We start from the raw sequence: 21,555 nt of genomic DNA on the forward strand, positions 1-21,555 counted from the left end.
AGGAACCAGGCTCCGAGGGGGGGCTAGGATAAACTCCCTAGAAAGGCAGGAACCTAGAGAGGAACCAGGCTATGGGGGGGGCTAGGATAAACTCCTAGAGAGGAACCTACCAGGCTATGAGGGGGCTAGGATAAACTCCCTAGAAAGGCAGGAACCCCTAGAGGAACCAGGCTATGGGGGGCTAGGATAAACTCCTAGAAAGGCAGGAACCTAGAGGAACCAGGCTAGGCTGAGGGGGGCTAGGATAAACTCCCTAGAAAGGCAGGAACCTAGGAGGAAACCTAGAGAGGAACCAGGCTCCGAGGGGGGCTAGGATAAACTCCCTAGAAAGGCAGGAACCTAGGAAGAAACCTAGAGGAACCAGGCTATGGGGGGGCTAGGATAAACTCCTAGAAAGGCAGGAACCTAGGAAGAAACCTAGAGAGGAACCAGGCTATGAGGGGCTAGGATAAACTCTCTAGAAAGGCAGAAACCTAGAGAGGAACCAGGCTATGAGGGGGCTAGGATAAACTCCTAGAAAGGAAGAAACCTAGAGAGGAACCAGGTTATGAGGGGGGCTAGGATAAACTCCCTAGAAAGGAAGAAACCTAGAGAGGAACCAGGCTATGAGGAGGGGGCTAGGATAAACTCCTCCCTAGAAAGTAAGAAACCTAGAGAGGAACCAGGCTATGAGGGGGGCTAGGATAAACTCCCTAGAAAGGCAGGAACCTAGAGAGGAACCAGGCTATGAGGGGGGGCTAGGATAAACTCCCTAGAAAGGCAGGAACCTAGGAAGAAACCTAGAGAGGAACCAGGCTATGAGGGAGGGCTAGGATAAACTCCCTAGAAAGGCAGGAACCTAGAGAGGAACCAGGCTATGAGGGGGGCTAGGATAAACTCCTAGAAAGGAAGAAACCTAGAGAGGAACCAGGCTATGAGGGGGCTAGGATAAACTCCCTAGAAAGGCAGAAACCTAGAGAGGAACCAGGCTATGAGGGGGCTAGGATAAACTCCCTAGAAAGGCAGGAACCTAGAGGAACCAGGCTATGGGGGGGGCTAGGATAAACTCCCTAGAAAGGCAGGAACCTAGGAAGAAACCTAGAGAGGAACCAGGCTATGAGGGGGGCTAGGATAAACTCCCTAGAAAGGCAGGAACCTAGAGAGGAACCAGGCTATGAGGGGGCTAGGATAAACTCTCTAGAAAGGCAGAAACCTAGAGAGGAACCAGGCTATGAGGGGGGCTAGGATAAACTCCTAGAAAGGAAGAAACCTAGAGAGGAACCAGGCTATGAGGGGGCTAGGATAAACTCCCTAGAAAGGAAGGAAAACCTAGAGAGGAACCAGGTTATGAGGGGGCTAGGATAAACTCCCTAGAAAGGAAGAAACCTAGAGAGGAACCAGGCTATGAGGGGGGGCTAGGATAAACTCCCTAGAAAGGCAGGAACCTAGAGAGGAACCAGGCTATGAGGGGGGCTAGGATAAACTCCTGGAAAGGCAGGAACCTAGAGAGGAACCAGGCTATGAGGGGGGTTTACACGGCACCAAACCATTGATTCCTATTCAAAAACCTAAACTTGCCTTTTTTTCTTCTTCTGCCCCCTAATTATCAACCTAAACTTGCCTTTTTTTCTTCTTGTTGGGACTGGAGAAATCTCCTTTCCTTGTCTTTTACTTTCCTTGTGAGGCCTTCAGGTCCAACCACGCAGACATATCACTCAGAGAGAGAGAGAGAAGAATTTATTTGGCTCAATGCAGCAGGGTGTGAATGAGGCTGTGAAACTGAAAGTGTTATGATATGAAGTGTCGGTACTATCTGCCCTGCAGTTGGCTTTAGCTCCCCCATCTCACTAACTGTGAGGCTTCAATGTGTGGTTCAGAGAGAGACGTGGTGGTGGGAGGGGGGAGGTTTACAGATTACACAGCAACACGTTAGTCAAGCCAACAGCAGAATATGTTAGTCTTGGTTTTGTTTAACACTCTATCTCTCATGGCTCTCTCCCTTCATCCTTGTTACTCTTTCTCTCTCTCTGTTGCTCTTTCTCTCTGGGTCTGTTGCTCTTTCTCTCTGGGTCTGTTTCTCTTTCTCTCTGGGTCTGTTGCTCTTTCTCTCTGGGTCTGTTGCTCTTTCTCTCTGGGTCTGTTTCTCTTTCTCTCTCTGTCGCTCTTTCTCTCTCTGTTGCTCTCTCTCTCTCTGTTGCTCTCTCTCTCTCTGTTGCTCTCTCTCTCTCTGTTGCTCTTTCTCTCTCTGTTGCTCTTTCTCTCTCTGTTGCTCTTTCTCTCTCTGTTGCTCTTTCTCTCTCTGTTGCTCTTTCTCTCTCTGTTGCTCTTTCTCTCTCTGTTGCTCTTTCTCTCTCTGTTGCTCTTTCTCTCTCTGTTGCTCTTTCTCTCTGTCGCTCTTTCTCTCTCTCTCTGTCGCTCTTTCTCTCTCTCTCTGTCGCTCTTTCTCTCTCTCTCTGTCGCTCTTTCTCTCTCTCTCTGTCGCTCTTTCTCTCTCTCTCTGTCTCTCTCTCTCTTCTCTCTCTCTCTCTGTCGCTCTTCTCTCTCTCTCTGTCGCTCTTTCTCTCTCTCTCTCTCTCTCGCTCTTTCTCTCTCTCTCTGTTGCTCTTTCTCTCTCTCTCTGTCGCTCTTTCTCTCTCTCTGTCGCTCTTTCTCTCTCTCTGTCGCTCTTTCTCTCTCTCTCTGTCGCTCTTTCTCTCTCTCTCTGTCGCTCTTTCTCACTCTCTCTGTCGCTCTTTCTCACTCTCTCTGTCGCTCTTTCTCTCTCTCTCTGTTGCTCTCTCTCTCTCTGTTGCTCTCTCTCTCTCTGTTGCTCTCTCTCTCTGTTGCTCTCTCTCTCTGTTGCTCTCTCTCTCTGTTGCTCTCTCTCTCTGTTGCTCTCTCTCTCTCTGTTGCTCTCCCTCTCTCTGTTGCTCTCCCTCTCTCTGTTGCTCTCCCTCTCTCTCTCTGTTGCTCTCCTCTCTCTCTCTCTCTCTCTCTCTCTCTTGCTCTCCTCTCTCTCTCTCTGTTGCTCTCCCTCTCTCTCTCTGTTGCTCTCTCTCTCTCTCTCTCTGTTGCTCTCCCTCTCTCTCTCTGTTGCTCTCCCTCTCTCTCTGTTCTGTTGCTCTCCTCTCTCTCTCTGTTGCTCTCCTCTCTCTCTCTCTGCTCTCTCCCTCTCTCTCTGTTGCTCTCTCTCCTCTCTCTCTGTTGCTCTCTCCCTCTCTCTCTGTTGCTCTCTCCTCTCTCTCTCTGTTGCTCTCCCTCTCTCTCTCTGTTGCTCTCTCTCTGTTGCTCTCTCTCCCTCTCTCTGTTGCTCTCTCTCTCTCTCTCTCTCTCTCTCTGTTGCTCTCTCTCTCTCTCTGTTGCTCTCTCTCTCTCTCTGTTGCTCTCTCTCTCTCTCTCTCTCTCTGTTGCTCTCTCTCTCTCTCTCTGTTGCTCTCTCTCTCTCTCTCTGTTGCTCTCTCTCTCTCTCTCTCTCTCTCTCTGTTGCTCTCTCTCTGTTGCTCTCTCTCTCTCTCTCTGTTGCTCTCTCTGTTGCTCTCTCTCTCTCTCTCTCTCTCTCTCTGTTGCTCTCTCTCTCTCTCTCTCTCTCTCTCTCTCTGTTGCTCTCTCTGTTGCTCTCTCTCTCTCTCTCTCTCTCTCTGTTGCTCTCTCTCTCTCTCTCTCTCTGTTGCTCTCTCTCTCTCTCTGTTGCTTGCTCTCTCTCTCTCTCTCTCTGTTGCTCTCTTTCTCTCTCTCTGTTGCTCTCTTTCTCTCTGTTTCTCTCTCTCTCTCTCTGTTGCTCTCTCTCTCTGTTGCTCTCTGTTGCTCTCTCTCTCTCTCTCTCTCTCTCTCTGTTGCTCTCTCTCTCGCTCTCTCTCTCTGTTGCTCTCTGTTGCTCTCTCTCTCTCTGTTGCTCTCTGTTGCTCTCTCTCTCGCTCTCTGTTGCTCTCTCTCTCTCTCTCTCTCTCTGTTGCTCTCTCTCTCTCTCTCTCTCTCTCTCTGTTGCTCTCTCTCTCTCTCTGTTGCTCTCTCTCTCTCTCTGTTGCTCGCTCTCTCTGTTGCTCGCTCTCTCTGTTGCTCGCTCTCTCTGTTGCTCTCTCTCTCTGTTGCTCTCTCTCTCTCTCTCTCTCTCTCTCTGTTGCTCTCTCTCTCTCTCTGTTGCGCTCTCTCTCTCTCTCTGTTGCGCTCTCTCTCTCTCTCTGTTGCGCTCTCTCTCTCTCTCTGTTGCTCTCTCTCTCTCTCTGTTGCTCTCTCTCTCTCTCTCTGTTGCGCTCTCTCTCTCTCTCTCTGTTGCGCTCTCTCTCTCTCTCTGTTGCGCTCTCTCTCTCTCTCTCTCTCTGTTGCGCTCTCTCTCTCTCTCTCTGTTGCGCTCTCTCTCTCTCTCTCTGTTGCGCTCTCTCTCTCTCTCTCTCTGTTGCTCTCTCTCTCTCTCTCTGTTGCTCTCTCTCTCTCTCTCTGTTGCTCTCTCTCGCTCTCTCTCTCGCTCTGTCGCTCTCTCTCTCTCTCTGTCGCTCGCTCTCTCTCTCTGTTGCGCTCGCTCTAGTAGACCTTACAGTGAAATGCTGAATACAACAGGTGTAGTAGACCTTACAGTGAAATGCTGAATACAACAGGTGTAGTAGACCTTACAGTGAAATGCTGAATACAACAGGTGTAGTAGACCTTACAGTGAAATGCTGAATACAACAGGTGTAGTAGACCTTACAGTGAAATGCTGAATACAACCGGTGTAGTAGACCTTACAGTGAAATGCTGAATACAACAGGTGTAGTAGACCTTACAGTGAAATGCTGAATACAACAGGTGTAGTAGACCTTACAGTGAAATGCTGAATACAACAGGTGTAGTAGACCTTACAGTGAAATGCTGAATACAACAGGTGTAGTAGACCTTACAGTGAAATGCTGAATACAACAGGTGTAGTAGACCTTACAGTGAAATGCTGAATACAACAGGTGTAGTAGACCTTACAGTGAAATGCTGAATACAACAGGTGTAGTAGACCTTACAGTGAAATGCTGAATACAACAGGTGTAGTAGACATTACAGTGAAATGCTGAATACAACAGGTGTAGTAGACCTCACAGTGAAATGCTGAATACAACAGGTGTAGTAGACCTTACAGTGAAATGCTGAATACAACAGGTGTAGTAGACCTTACAGTGAAATGCTGAATACAACAGGTGTAGTAGACCTTACAGTGAAATGCTGAATACAACAGGTGTAGTAGACCTCACAGTGAAATGCTGAATACAACAGGTGTAGTAGACCTTACAGTGAAATGCTGAATACAACAGGTGTAGTAGACCTTACAGTGAAATGCTGAATACAACAGGTGTAGTAGACCTCACAGTGAAATGCTGAATACAACAGGTGTAGTAGACCTTACAGTGAAATGCTGAATACAACAGGTGTAGTAGACCTTACAGTGAAATGCTGAATACAACAAGTGTAGTAGACCTTACAGTGAAATGCTGAATACAACAAGTGTAGTAGACCTCACAGTGAAATGCTGAATACAACAGGTGTAGTAGACCTCGCAGTGAAATGCTGAATACAACAGGTGTAGTAGACCTCGCAGTGAAATGCTGAATACAACAGGTGTAGTAGACCTTGCAGTGAAATACTGAATACAACAGGTGTAGTAGACCTTACAGTGAAATGCTTACTTACAAGCCCTTAACCAACAGTGCAGTTCAATAAGAGTTCAAATAATATTTTCAGAAAAAGTAACACAATAATGAGTTGATGTGCAGGGGGTACTGGTACCGAGTTGATGTGCAGGGGGTACTGGTACCGAGTTGATGTGTAGGGGGTACTGGTACCGATGTTGATGTGATGTGGGGGGGTACTGGTACCGAGTTGATGTGCAGGGGGGGGGGTACTGGTACCGAGTTGATGTGCAGGGGGGGTACCGAGTTGATGTGCGGGGGGTACTGGTACCGAGTTGATGTGCAGGGGGGTACCGAGTTGATGTGCAGGGGGGTACTGGGTACTGTACCGAGTTGATGTGTAGGGGGGGTACTGGTACCGAGTTGATGTGCAGGGGGGTACTGGTACCGAGTTGATGTGCAGGGGGGGTACTGGTACCGAGTTGATGTGTAGGGGGTACTGGTACCGAGTTGATGTGCAGGGGGGGGTACTGGTACCGAGTTGATGTGCAGGGGGGTACTGGTACCGAGTTGATGTGCAGGGGGGGGTACTGGTACCGAGTTGATGTGCAGGGGGGGGGGGTACTGGTACCGAGTTGATGTGCAGTGGGGGGGTACCGAGTACTGGTACCGAGTTGATGTGCAGGGGGATACTGGTACCGAGTTGATGTGCAGTGGGGGGAGGGGTACTGGTACCGAGTTGATGTGCAGTGGGGGGGGTACTGGTACCGAGTTGATGTGCAGTGGGGGGTACTGGTACCGAGTTGATGTGCAGGGGGGTACTGGTACCGAGTTGATGTGCAGGGGGGGGTACTGGTACCGAGTTGATGTGCAGGGGGTACTGGTACCGAGTTGATGTGTAGGGGGGTACTGGTACCGAGTTGATGTGCAGGGGGTACTGGTACCGAGTTGATGTGCAGGGGGATACTGGTACCGAGTTGATGTGCAGTGGGGGGCAGGGGGGGTACTGGTACCGAGTTGATGTGCAGTGGGGGGTACTGGTACCGAGTTGATGTGCAGTGGGGGGGGGGGGGGAGTACTGGTACCGAGTTGATGTGCAGTGGGGGGGGTACTGGTACCGAGTTGATGTGCAGGGGGGTACTGGTACCGAGTTGATGATGTGATGTGCAGGGGGGGGTACTGGTACCGAGTTGATGTGCAGGGGGGGTACTGGTACCGAGTTGATGCGCAGGGGGGTACTGGTACCGAGTTGATGTGCAGGGGGGGGTACTGGTACCGAGTTGATGCGCAGGGGGGGGGGTATACTGGTACCGAGTTGGAGTCTCTGGCAACTGCCGGCATACACACTGCCGTACACACTGCCATACATACTGCCATACACACTGCCATACTATGACTGGGGTGGCTGGAGTCTCTGGCAATTTTTTGGGCCTTCCTCTGACACAACATTATGTAGGTCCCGGATGGCAGGAAGCTTGGCCCCAGTAATGTACTGGGCCGTTTGCACTACCCTCTGGAGCGCCTTACGGTCAGATGCCGAGCAGTTGCCATACCAGGTGGTGATGCAACAGGTCAGGATGCTCTCGATGGTGCAGCTGTAGAACCTTTTGAGGATCTGAGGACCCATCTTTTCAGTCTCCTGAGGGGGAAAAGGTGTTGTGCCCTCAAAACGACTGATTGGACCATGATAGTTTGTTGGTGATGTGGACACCAAGGAACTTGAAGCTCTCAACCTGCTCCACTACAGCCCCGTCGATATTAGTGGGGGCCTGTTCGGCCCGCCTTTTCCTGTAGTCCACGATCAGCTCCTTTGTCTTGATCACGTTGAGGGAGAGGTTGTGGTTCTGGCACCACACTGCCAGGTCTCTGACTTCCTCCCTATAGGCTGTCTCATCGTTGTCGGTGATCAGGCCTACAACTGTTGTCAGCAAACTTAATTATGTTGTTGGAGTCGTCCCTGGCCATGCAGTCGTGGGTGAACAGGGAGTACAGGAGAGGACTGAGCACGCACCCCTGAGGGGCCCCAGTGTTGAGGATCAGCGTGGCAGATGTGTTGTTGCCTACACTTGCCACCTGGGGGTGGCCTGTCAGGAAGTCCAGGATCCAGTTGCAGAAGGATGTGTTTACTCCCAGGGTACTTAGTAATGAGCTTTATGGGAACTAAGCTATAGTCAATGAACAGCATTCTCACACAGGTGTTCCTTTTGTCCAGGTGGGAAAGAGCAGTGTGAAGTGCGATTGCGTTGGTCTGTGGATCTGTTGGGGCGGTATGCGTATTGGAGTGGGTGTAGGGTTTCTGGCATGATGGTGTTAATGTGAGCCATGACCAGCCTTTCAAAGCATTTCATTGCTACAGATGTGAGTGCTGCGGGTCGGTAGTTGTTTAGGCAGGTTACCTTAGTGTTCTTGGGCACAGGCACTATGGCACTATGGTGGTCTGTTTGTAACATGTAGGTATTAGACTCGGTCAGGGAGAGGTTGAAAATGTCATTGAACACACTTGCCAGTTGGTCAGCACATGCTTGGAGTACACATCCTGGTAATCCGTCTGGCCCTGTGGCTTTTGTGAATGTTGACCTGTTTTTAAAGGTCTTGTTGACATCGGCTACGGAGAACAGGTTGCTAGATCTAACCCCCGAGTTGACAAGGTAAAAATCTGTCGTTCTGCCCCTAACGAGGCAGTTAACCCACTGTTCCAGGGCCGTTATTGTAACTAAGAATTTGTTCTTAACTGACTTGCCTAGTTACATAAAGATTAAATAAACATCCGAGCGTCAGTGCCGGTGTCGTAGGATTCAATCTTAGTCCTGTATTCACACTTTGCCTGTTTGATGGTTCATCTGAGGGCATAGCGATATTTCTTGTAAGCGTTCAGATTAATGCCTTTAATCCATGGCTTCTGGTTGGGAAATGTACGTACGGTCACTGTGGGGGACGACGTCATTGATGCACTTATTGATGAAGCCAGTGACTGAGGTGGTGTCCTCCTCAATGCCATCGGAAGAATCCTGGGAACATATTCCAGTCTGTGCTAGCAAAACAGTCCTGTAGTGTAGCATCCGCACCATCTGGCCACTTCCGGTATGAGCGAGTCACTGGTACTTCCTGCTTTAATTTTAGCTTGTTAGTTGGAATCGGGAGGATAGAATTATGGTCAGATTTTCTAAATGGAGGGCGGGGGAGAACTTTGTACACATCTCTGTGTGTGGAGTAAAGGTGGTCTAGAGTTTTTCTTCCTCTGGTTGCACATGTGACATGCTGGTAGAAATGAGGTAAAACGGATTTAAGTTTACCTGCATTAGTCGTCGGCCACTAGGAGCGGCGCTTTTGGAAGAGCATTTTCTTGTTTGCTTATGGCCTTTTACAGCTCAATGAGTGCGATCTTAGTGCCAACATCAGTTTGTGGTGAAAAATAATATAGATAGTGTGGTCAAGCTTATCATAAGGTATTCTACCTCAGGCGAGCAATTCCTCGAGACTTCTTTAATATTAGGCATTGCGCCCCAGCTGTTATTGACAAATAGACACACACCACCGCCCCTCGTCTTACCAGACGTAGCTGTTATTGACAAATAGACACACACCACCGCCCCTCGTCTTACCAGATGTAGCTGTTATTGACAAATAGACCAACACCCCCTCCCTCGTCTTACCAGACGTAGCTGTTATTGACAAATAGAAACACACCCCCTCCCTCGTCTTACCAGACGTAGCTGTTATTGACAAATAGACCAACACCCCCTCCCTCGTCTTGCCAGACGTAGCTGTTATTGACAAATAGACACACACCCCCTCCCTCATCTTACCAGACGTAGCTGCTTTGTCCTGCCGATGCACGGAGAAGCCAGCCAGCTCCTATATTGTCCGTGTCGTCGTTCAGCCACGTCTCGGTGAAACATAAGATATTACAGTTTTTTTTAATGTCCCGTTGGTAGGATAGTCTTAATCGAAGATCGTCCAGTTTGTTTTCCAATGATGGCACGTTGGCCAATAAAACAGAGGGAAGTGGTGGTGACTGCACGTTGGCTAATAAAACAGAGGGAAGTGGTGGTGACTGCACGTTGGCCAATAAAACAGAGGGAAGTGGTGGTGACTGCACGTTGGCCAATAAAACAGAGGGAAGTGGTGGTGACTGCACGTTGGCCAATAAAACAGAGGGAAGTGGTGGTGACTGCACGTTGGGCAATAAAACAGAGGGAAGTGGTGGTGACTGCACGTTGGCCAATAAAACAGAGGGAAGTGGTGGTGACTGCACGTTGGCCAATAAAACAGAGGGAAGTGGTGGTGACTGCACGTTGGGCAATAAAACAGAGGGAAGTGGTGGTGACTGCACGTTGGCCAATAAAACAGAGGGAAGTGGTGGTGACTGCACGTTGGCCAATAAAACAGAGGGAAGTGGTGGTGACGGCACGTTGGCCAATAAAACAGAGGGAAGTGGTGGTGACTGCACGTTGGCCAATAAAACAGAGGGAAGTGGTGGTGACTGCACGTTGGCTAATAAAACAGAGGGAAGTGGTGGTGACTGCACGTTGGCCAATAAAACAGAGGGAAGTGGTGGTGACGGCACGTTGGCCAATAAAACAGAGGGAAGTGGTGGTGACTGCACGTTGGCCAATAAAACAGAGGGAAGCTAATAATAGTTATACGGAGAGAAGTGGTGGCGTACCAAGCTCCCAGAACGGGACCGCAGAGTGGTGTAGCGTGTAGAAATGGTCTGTCCTCGGTTGCAACACTCACTACCGAGTTCCAAACTGCCTCTGGAAGCAACTTCAGCACAACAAGTACTGTTCTCCAGGAGCTTCATTAAACGGGTTTCCGTGGTCGAGCAGCCGCACACGAGCCTAAGATCACCATGCGCAATGGCAAGTGTCAGGCTCGCTGCCATTGGACTCTGGGTTTGTCAGGCTCGCTGCCATTGGACTCTGGGTTTGTCAGGCTCGCTGCCATTGGACTCTGGGTTTGTCAGGCTCGCTGCCATTGGACTCTGGGTTTGTCAGGCTCGCTGCCATTGGACTCTGGAGCAGTGGACACTGGTTCTCTGGCAGTCCGATGGACAAATCTGGGTTTGGCAGGTGCCAGGAGAACGCTACCTGCCCCAATGCATAGTGCTAACTGTAAAGTATGTATAATGGTCTGGGGAGGTTTTTCATGGTTTGGGCTCCTTAGTTCCAGTGAAGGGAAATCTTAACGCTACAGCATAACAATGACATTTCTAAATGATTCTGTGATTCCAACTTTGTGGTAACAGTCTGGGGAAGGCCCTTTCCTGTTTCAGCATGACAATGCCCATGTGCACGAAGTGAGGTCCATACAGTAAATGGTTTGTCGATATCTGTGTGGAAGAACTTGACTGGCGTGCACAGAGCCCTGACCTCAACCCCATCGAACACCTTCTGGATGAATTGGGGCGGCAGGGTAGCCTAGTGGTTAGAGCGTTGGACTAGTAACCGGAAGGTTGCAAGTTCAAACCCCCGAGCTGACAAGGTACAAATCGTTCTGCCCCTGAACAGGCAGTTAACCCACTGTTCCTAGGCCGTCATTGAAAATAAGAATTTGTTCTTAACTGACTTGCCTTGTAAAATAAAGGTAAAAAAAAAAAGAAAAAATGGACCGCCGACTGCGAGCCAGGCCTAACTCATTCTGATTGGCTGGGCCTGGCTCCCCAAGTGGTTGGGCCCTCCCAGTTCAGTTGGATTAAAGGCAAAGCCCCCTTTACTACAGCCTATATTGATGACCATAGTACACAATTATCTCTCTTTGCTTTTTTGATTTAATGAACTTTGTCACATGGTGCTGTATTATGTAGTTGTGGTGATCAGGGCCAGATCTACATATGGCATCTGATCCCTGCCTGGCATCGCCCCCTCTGCCTGTCTGATCCCTTTCTGGCATCGCCCCCTCTGCCTGTCTGATCCCTGCCTGGCATCGCCCCCTCTGCCCGTCTGATCCCTGCCTGGCATCGCCCCCTCTGCCCGTCTGATCCCTGCCTGGCATCGCCCCCTCTGCCCGTCTGATCCCTGCCTGGCATCGCCCCCTCTGCCTGTCTGATCCCTGCCTGGCATCGCCCCCTCTGCCCGTCTGATCCCTGCCTGGCATCGCCCCCTCGGCCCGTCTGATCCCTGCCTGGCATCGCCCCATCGGCCCGTCTGATCCCTGCCTGGCATCGCCCCATCGGCCCGTCTGATCCCTGCCTGGCATCGCCCCATCGCCCGTCTGATCCCTGCCTGGCATCGCCCCCATCGGCCCGTCTGATCCCTGCCTGGCATCGCCCCCTCGCCCGTCTGATCCCTGCCTGGCATCGCCCCATCTGCCCGTCTGATCCCTGCCTGGCATCGCCCCCTCTGCCCGTCTGATCCCTGCCTGGCATCGCCCCATCTGCCCGTCTGATCCCTGCCTGGCATCGCCCCATCGTCTGTTTTGATCCCTGCCTTGATGTCCCAAATGACAACTTGTTCTATATCCAGTGCACTACTTTTGACCAGAGCCCTATTCCCTATATAGTGCACTACTTTAGACCAGAGCCCTATTCCCAATATAGTGCACTACTTTAGACCAGAGCCCTATTCCCAATATAGTGCACTACTATAGACCAGAGCCCTATTCCCTATATAGTGCACTACATTAGACCAGAGCCCTATTCCCTATATAGTGCACTACATTAGACCAGAGCCCTATTCCCTATATAGTGCACTACTTTTGACCAGAGCCCTATTCCCTATATAGTGCACTACTTTAGACCAGAGCCCTATTCCCAATATAGTGCACTACTATAGACCAGAGCCCTATTCCCTATATAGTGTACTACATTAGACCAGAGCCCTATTCCCTATATAGTGCACTACATTAGACCAGAGCCCTATTCCCTATATAGTGCACTACTTTTGACCAGAGCCCTATTCCCTATATAGTGCACTACTATAGACCAGGGCCCTATTCCCTATATAGTGCACTACATTAGACCAGAGCCCTATTCCCTATATAGTGTACTACTATAGACCAGAGCCCTATTCCCTATATAGTGTACTACTATAGACCAGGGCCCTATTCCCTATATAGTGCACTACTTTAGACCAGGGCCCATAGAGCTCTGTAAAGGGATTAGGGTGCCATTTGGGACGTACCTTCTCTCTTCCCCGGTGCTGCCTCTACATGTGTGGATTAGTGGCCACATGTTAAAGTATAGTGTGTGTGTGTGCTTTTCTTTCTCTTCCTCTCTCTCTGTGTGTGTAGCGGGGAGCTGGGGAAGTGTGTGTGTGTGTGTAGCTGGGGCAGTGTGTGTGTGTGTAGCGGGGAGCTGGGGCAGTGTGTGTGTGTGTGTGTGTGTGTGTGTGTGTGTGTGTGTGTGTGTGTGTGTGTAGCGGGGAGCTGGGGAAGTGTGTGGGGAGCTGGGGAAGTAAGTGTGTGTAGCTGGGGAGCTGGGGAAGTGTGTGTGTGTAGCGGGGAGCTGGGGAAGTGTGTGTGTGTGTGTGTAGCGGGGAGCTGGGGCAGTGTGTGTGTGTGTGTGTAGCTGGGGTAGTGTGTGTGTAGCTGGGGCAGTGTGTGTGTGTGTAGGGGGAGCGGGGAGCTGGGGCAGTGTGTGTGTGTAGCGGGGAGCTGGGGCAGTGTGTGTGTGTAGCGGGGAGCTGGGGCAGTGTGTGTGTTGCGGGGAGCTGGGGCAGTGTGTGAGTCCGTGTGAGGCTGCAGCATTCATTGTTATCCCTCCTTCCTTTCCCACTCCAACCTCCACCTCTTCTCTTCTCCCTCTTCTCTACCCTCTCAGTAATCAGGCTTTTGCTCTTGCCTCCATCCTACCACTCTACAGGGGTCTGACGGGGAGTGTTTGTGACATTTTACTCTGACAGCCAGCGCAGGATAAAAGTGCCTGCATGCCCTTTCAGCAGCATACAGACTTTTACCCACGTGGCATTGCTGTTTAGTCTTAATGCAGTGTCTCATTCAGCGTATTAGTGTCACTCTGCTGTGTGGAGGATTAGGACTGAAGATCTTTGGGCCAAACGATCTAAATGTCGCATTCTGTTAATCATAATTCTTGTGGATTTTGGTCCTCCCTTTTCGGGTGATTTTTGTTTCGACTGTTTAGAAAATGATCTTGCCTGAAACCTGAAGATTTTAGTCCCTAGGTATTGGCTTTACCTCAACTGGGCTAGCCGTTTTTAGCATGCAGGAGACCCGGGGTCAAATCCTAGTCTGTCACAAGGACCCATGAGCATCAACATGGGAAGTTCATAGGAGTATATGTCTAATGAAAAGCTGAGTCTATTATTATTATTTTGAATTTAAGGCATATTTTTTAACTGTTTTTCATCCATAAAATTATGAAATAGCAAAGGATTTGATTTCTGTTCTAATATATAGGAAAGGGGTCTTTGGAAAAACATCTACCTGAGTGTTAAATCAGTTATCAAATTGCTAATGGAATTTCCAAATAATCTCTACTGGAATTACTGCAGTTGAATTGGCTACAGGGGGAAATCGTAGTGGTCACAAAACAACCAGTCTCGACAGTGAAGAGGCGACTCAGGGATGCCCGGCCTTCTAGGCAGAGTTGCAAAAGAAAAAGCCATCTCTCAGACTGGCTAATAAAAATAAAAGATTAAAGATGGGCAACAGAACACAACCACTGGACAGAGGAATTCTGCCTAGAAGGCCATTATCCCGGAGTCGCCTCTTCACTGTTGACGTTGAGACGGGTTTTGTGGGTACTATTTAATGAAGCTTCCAGTTGAGGACTTGTGAGGCATCTAAGTGGCTAGGTGTCAGCTGTGCATGTGGTTTACTAACCTGCTAGCTAAGTGGCTAGGTGTCAGCTATGCATGTGGTTTGCTAACCTGCTAGCTAAGTGGCTAGGTGTCAGCTATGCATGTGGTTTGCTAACCTGCTAGCTAAGTGGCTAGGTGTCAGCTATGCATGTGGTTTGCTAACCTGCTAGCTAAGTGGCTAGGTGTCGGCTATGCATGTGGTTTGCTAACCTGCTAGCCAAGTGGCTAGGTGTCAGCTATGCATGTGGTTTGCTAACCTGCTAGGTTGTGGTTTGCTAACCTGCTAGGTTGTGGTTTGCTAACCTGCTAGGTTGTGGTTTGCTAACCTGCTAGGTTGTGGTTTGCTAACCTGCCCAAAGCTAACGTGTTAAGCAGTCACCTAGCTTCATCTGGCTAGTGAGGCTCGACCTGACCAGTGTTGCGAAGCTAGCCACAATAAGGATTAGGCACAATAGTGGAATTTGGGGGTTTGATAAATGATAATCACCTCCCCAGTCAGCCTATTGTGTGTATTGACAATCATAATGCACTGTACAGCTTTACCTAAGGATTGGGGATCAATGAAATGGGGTAACAGTCTACTCAATACCCAATATATTTTTTTCCCAATGTCCTCCTCAGAGTTATCAGACTCCAAAACATCCACGCAGTATTGTTTTTCCTCAGGAATAGTGTTCAATACCCGTAGGTTGACAATAAATGTGGCTCAATTGTTTCAGAGTCCCACAATAAGAGCTATGACGCTAATGCTCTCTGGGTGTCACTGAGTAGACTGATACCCCATGTCATTGATCAACAATCCATAGGTAAGGCTGTACAGTGAAATAAGGATGCCCCCAATGCAATTCTAAAGTATAATACATCCAGTGTGATTTCAACAGATTTGTCAAATTAACTAATTATTGTCTTTTGTTGATTTTATATAACATTCCAACCTCTTTTACCAGCATCATAGCATCCATGTACATTTTTATAGATGAGAATTTAGCATATTCTTGGGTGTTCCACGGGAAGAACATGTGCGTCTGAAAATCATAACTGGCACGCGGGTAGAAATGGTAAGAATGGAGAAGGTTTCCGATCCCCTGGTGAAGCCGGTTGGAATCTGTGAAGGCGAGCAGCGGCCAGGAAGTAGTTTATCTCTTCTGGTTAGGCTATATTGATCTCTTGCTCCCTCTTGTGTCATTTGTGTGTCAGAATTATTTAATCACAGTGTTCTTAAAGCATCAGACCAGCACAGTAGCATATTTATTTATATATATAGTTTAATTTATTAACACAGAGGGTGTCTATATAGGGGAAAAAACAATCGATTCGTCAAAAGAACAGACTGCTCTCGGGTGACCAAGATTTTTTTTGTTCTCTGGGACAGCCCTAGTCTACCTCCATTTCCTGGTGCTCATCCACATCCACTTGGTACTGGTACCCCGTGTGTATATACATTTACATTTAAGTCATTGCTGTTGTTGGGAAGGGACCGTTAGTAAGTCTAGACATGTTTACGATATGACAAACTTGAATTCATATATTTTTCAATCATTTTTTAATTGTAAAGTAATGTCTTTCTACTCAATATCACAACTGATTTTTACCGATCTGGGAGGTGAAGTTGAATTGAATAATTTAGATGTGTATTTTGGATCCGAATGTACCAGAGGCCCGCCACAACTAGAGCTCGTTCCAGAATCTCCTTGGCTGGCTACTTTTTCTATTTGCCTCGCTACTCTGTACGTACAGAAAACACTAGCATTATTGACATCTTTACCGTTGTTGTTGTTGTAGGTCCATGATGAGTGTGCTGGGCCGTAGCTAGTCACGCGGTGGGAGGGAGGGCGCCCAGGATGACGTCCGCACCACCAGCACAATGCACCATGGCCAAACCTGGGACAGACCGAGATGGAGCCATGGTTGGGAAGAAGGTATGCTATACAGTTCCTTTTAGAACTATTCACACCACTCAACTTTTCCCACATTTTGTTGTGTTACAGCCTGAATTTAAAATCAATTCAATTAAGAGAGAAAATTCACTGACCTACCTACACACAATGCCCCATAATGTCAAAGTGGAATTATGTCTCTAAATTTTTGACAAATTAATTAAAAATGAATAGCTGAAATGTCTTGAGTCTATTAGTATTCAAAACCCTTTGTTATGGCAAGCCTAAATAAATTCAGGAGTAAAAATGTTCTTAACAATAATAATGTTTAACATGATGTTTGAATGACCTACCTAATGTCTGTACTCCACACATACAATTATCTGTAAAGTCCCTCAGTCGAACAGTGCATTTCAAACACTGAATCAACCACAAAGACCAGGGAGGTTTTCCAATGTCTCGCAAAGTGCACAGATTGGTGGATGGGTAAAACATTTTAAAAAGCAGATATTTGAATATCCCTTTGAGCATGGTGAAGTTATTAATTACACCTTGGATGGTGGATCAATACACCCAGTCACTACAAAGATACAGACACAGGCATCCTTCCTAACTCAGTTGCTGGAGAGGAAGGAAACACTGCTCATGGATTTCACCATGAGGCCAAAGGTGACTTTAAAATAGTTCGAGTTTAATGGCTGTGTTAGGAAAAAATTGAGGATGGAATTACTAACCTAATTGACAGGGTTAAAACTTCTTTGTGATACGGTGGGACGGTAGTGTGGCAGATGGCAGAGCGCCAAATTCAAATGAAATATAAATACTATAAATATTTCATGAAATCACAAGTGTAATACATCAAAATAAAGCATAACTTCTTGTTAATCCAGCCAAGGTGTCATATTTCAAAAAGGCTTTACGGCGAAAGCAAACCATGCGATTATCTGAGGACAGCACACAAATTCATAACAAATCATTTTCAACCAGGGAGTTGAGACACGAAAGTCAGAAATAGCGATATAATAAATGTCTTACCTTTGAAGATCTTCTGTTGGCACTCCAAAAGGTCTGTTACATTACAAATGGTCCTTTTGTTTGATAATGTCCTTCTTTATAGCCATAACTCAGTTTAGCTGGCGCGCTTCAGTCAATAATCCACCCAGTGTCCCTCTATCAAAATGCATACAAAATTAATCTCAAACGTTACCAATAACCTTATCCAAACAAGTCAATCAACGTTTATTATCAATCCTTAGCTACCCTAATACGCAAATAAACGATCAAATTTAAGACTGAGAATCGTTATTGTCTTTACCAGAGATGAACAAAAAGAACGCGCCATCTCGGCCATGCGCATGGAAACACTACAGCCAAAATGAGAGCCCTTAGAAAAACGACTTCTTCATTTTTCCTGAAACTCTCTCTAAAGACTGACATCTAGTGGAAGCCCTAGGAACTGCAATCAGGCACGATTTCGCCCTATTATAAAAGTACCAGCCATTGAAATCAGTGGTAGGATGAAAAACCTTTTTGGGAGGGATGGTTTGTCCTCGGGGTTTCGCCTGCCATTTCAGTTCTGTTATACTTACACACATTATTTTAACAGTTTTAGAAACTTTAATGTTTTTTTTATATCCAAATCTATCAATTATATGCATATCCTATCATCTGGGCCTGAGTAGCAGGCAGTTTACTTTGGCTACGCTTTTCATCCGGACGTCAAAATACCACCCCCTATCCCAAAGAAGTTAAGAAGGAAGCCTGCACAGGATAAAAGTATTGTCCTGCTGAAAGGTGAATTAATCTGACTGACCCAGATTTTCCTCTAGGATTTTGCCTGTGCTTAGCTCCATTCTGTTTTTTTTTTTTATCCTGAAAAACTCCCCAGTCCTTAACAATTTCTAGCATACCCATAACATGATGCAGCCACCACTGTGCTTGAAAATATGGAGAGTGGTACTGTGTTATGTTCAGGGAAACCCAATACAGCACTTTGTATTCAGGACACATTTTTTTTTCAGTATAACTTTTTTTCTTCTTCTTCTTCTTCTTCTTCTTCTTCTTCTTCTTACTGAGGAGTTTGTCATTATAAAAAAAAATAAACAGAAATGAGCAAAATCCTAAAGGAAAACCTGGGTCAATCTGAGATAATGAATTCACCTTTCAGTAGGACAATAACTTAAAACAAGGTCAAATCCTACACTGGAGTTACATACCAAGAAGACTGAATGTTCCTGAGTGGCCAAGTTTAGTTTTGACTGAAATCTACTTGAAAATCTATGGCAAGACCTGAAAAATGTTTTTGTTTTAGCTCAACAACCAATTTTGACAGAGATTGAAATAAGTTTAAAAGAACAATGGGCAAATGTTGCACAATCCAGGTGTGGAAAACTATTCGAGACTTGCCCAGAAAGATTCACAACTGTAATTGCTGCCAAAGGTGACTCTAACATGTTTACTCAGGGCTGAACATGTACCCCCCCCTCTAGGCACTTCTCCTTTTCTGAATGGGTGTAGGTTCTGAATAGGACACATGTAAAATAATTTAAAGTTCACATTACAATGAAAATATAATAAGTCAAAACATTTTTATTGGCTTAATTTGGACTTAACTCTTTTAATTCTTTCTTTTTCCTTTTTTCTCCAGAACAAAGATAAGATTCCCCCGTTCACAAAGACTCTGAAGTTGGACCGGAGTAAGTTGTTGGGGGTTAAGGAAGGAAAACCACCCAAGTCTTCCATGAAACGCAAACTGTCCTTCACCATGAGCCCCCCTCGCAACGAGGAGAGACACTCCGACACAGGTAACGACCCACGAGCTACTCACCTGGCTGCTAAGCAACTGTGTGTGAGAAGACAATGGGGTATCTTTATTATTTTCCATAAATATCCTCTTGTCTTCATGAATAGTGTATATATAATTAAGCATTAAGGCCAGAGGGGTGTGGTATATGGTCAATATACCACGGCTAGGGGCTGTTCTTATGCATGACGCAACGCGGCTACAGCTCTTAGTCGTGGTATATTGGCCATATACCACATTCCCACACAGGTTATCCTATATACAGGTAGTATATACAGGTTATCCTATATACAGGTTATCCTATATACAGGTTATCCTATATACAGGTAGTATATACAGGTTATCCTATGTACAGGTTATCCTATATACAGGTAGTATATACAGGTTATCCTATATACAGGTTATCCTATATACAGGTTATCCTATATACAGGTAGTATATACAGGTTATCCTATATACAGGTTATCCTATATACAGGTAGTATATACAGGTTATCCTATATACAGGTAGTATATACAGGTTATCCTATATACAGGTTATCCTATATACAGGTAGTATATACAGGTTATCCTATATACAGGTTATCCTATATACAGGTAGTATATACAGGTTATCCTATATACAGGTTATCCTGTGTACAGGTAGTATATACAGGTTATCCTATATACAGGTAGTATATGCATGTTATCCTATATACAGGTAGTATATACAGGTTATCCTATATACAGGTAGTATATGCAGGTTATCCTATATACATGTTATCCTATATACAGGTTATCATATATACAGGTAGTATATACAGGTTATCCTATATACAGGTTATCCTATATACAGGTTATCCTATATACAGGTTATCCTATATACAGGTAGTATATACAGGTTATCCTATATACAGGTTATCCTATATACAGGTTATCCTATATACAGGTAGTATATACAGGTTATCCTATATACAGGTAGTATATACAGGTTATCCTATATACAGGTAGTATATACAGGTTATCCTATATACAGGTAGTATATACAGGTTATCCTATATACAGGTAGTATATACAGGTTATCCTATATACAGGTAGTATATACAGGTTATCCTATATACAGGTAGTATATACAGGTTATCCTATATACAGGTAGTATATACAGGTTATCCTATATACAGGTAGTATATACAGGTTATCCTATATACAGGTAGTATATACAGGTTATCCTATATACAGGTTATCCTATATACAGGTAGTATATACAGGTTATCCTATGTACAGGTTATCCTATATACAGGTTATCCTATATACAGGTAGTATATACAGGTTATCCTATATACAGGTTATCCTATATACAGGTTATCCTATATACAGGTAGTATATACAGGTTATCCTATATACAGGTAGTATATGCAGGTTATCCTATATACAGGTTATCCTATATACAGGTAGTATATACAGGTTATCCTATATACAGGTTATCCTATATACAGGTTATCCTATATACAGGTAGTATATACAGGTTATCCTATATGCAGGTAGTATGTACAGGTTATCCTATATACAGGTAGTATATACAGGTTATCCTATATACAGGTAGTATATACAGGTTATCCTATATACAGGTAGTATATACAGGTTATCCTGTGTACAGGTAGTATATACAGGTTATCCTATATACAGGTTATCCTGTGTACAGGTAGTATATACAGGTTATCCTGTGTACAGGTAGTATATACAGGTTATCCTATGTACAGGTTATCCTATATACAGGTAGTATATACAGGTAGTATATACAGGTAGTATATACAGGTTATCCTATATACAGGTAGTATATACAGGTTATCCTATATACAGGTAGTATATACAGGTTATCCTATATACAGGTTATCCTATATACAGGTTATCCTATATACAGGTTATCCTATATACAGGTAGTATATACAGGTTATCCTATATACAGGTTATCCTATATACAGGTAGTATATACAGGTTATCCTGTGTACAGGTAGTATATACAGGTTATCCTGTGTACAGGTAGTATATACAGGTTATCCTATATACAGGTTATCCTGTGTACAGGTAGTATATACAGGTTATCCTGTGTACAGGTAGTATATACAGGTTATCCTATATACAGGTAGTATATACAGGTTATCCTATATACAGGTAGTATATACAGGTTATCCTATATACAGGTAGTATATACAGGTTATCCTATATACAGGTAGTATATACAGGTTATCCTATATACAGGTTATCCTATATACAGGTAGTATATACAGGTTATCCTATATACAGGTTATCCTATATACAGGTAGTATATACAGGTTATCCTATATACAGGTAGTATATACAGGTTATCCTATATACAGGTAGTATATACAGGTTATCCTATATACAGGTTATCCTATATACAGGTAGTATATACAGGTTATCCTATATACAGGTAGTATATACAGGTTATCCTATATACAGGTAGTATATACAGGTTATCCTATATACAGGTAGTATATACAGGTAGTATATACAGGTTATCCTATATACAGGTAGTATAAACAGGTTATCCTATATACAGGTAGTATA

The 21,555-nt window shown here is 45.7% G+C and overlaps 1 protein-coding gene across 2 annotated transcripts in view; it reads left to right on the forward strand.

Moving 5' to 3' along the window:
• The window catches only part of LOC115121458 (ankyrin repeat domain-containing protein 12-like), a 67,388-nt gene that overhangs the window by 16,631 nt on the left and 29,202 nt on the right, over positions 1-21,555 (forward strand). For both annotated transcript variants that reach the window (XM_065016934.1, XM_065016935.1), the window contains exons 2-3: positions 16,091-16,227; positions 18,833-18,989. In XM_065016934.1, the coding sequence (XP_064873006.1) occupies positions 16,150-16,227; positions 18,833-18,989 (235 nt within the window). In that variant the 5' untranslated portion in view covers positions 16,091-16,149. The remainder of the gene's footprint in view (positions 1-16,090; positions 16,228-18,832; positions 18,990-21,555) is intronic.

Source organism: Oncorhynchus nerka, unplaced genomic scaffold, assembly GCF_034236695.1.
Source record: "Oncorhynchus nerka isolate Pitt River unplaced genomic scaffold, Oner_Uvic_2.0 unplaced_scaffold_288___fragment_1, whole genome shotgun sequence".
NCBI lineage: Eukaryota > Metazoa > Chordata > Actinopteri > Salmoniformes > Salmonidae > Oncorhynchus > Oncorhynchus nerka.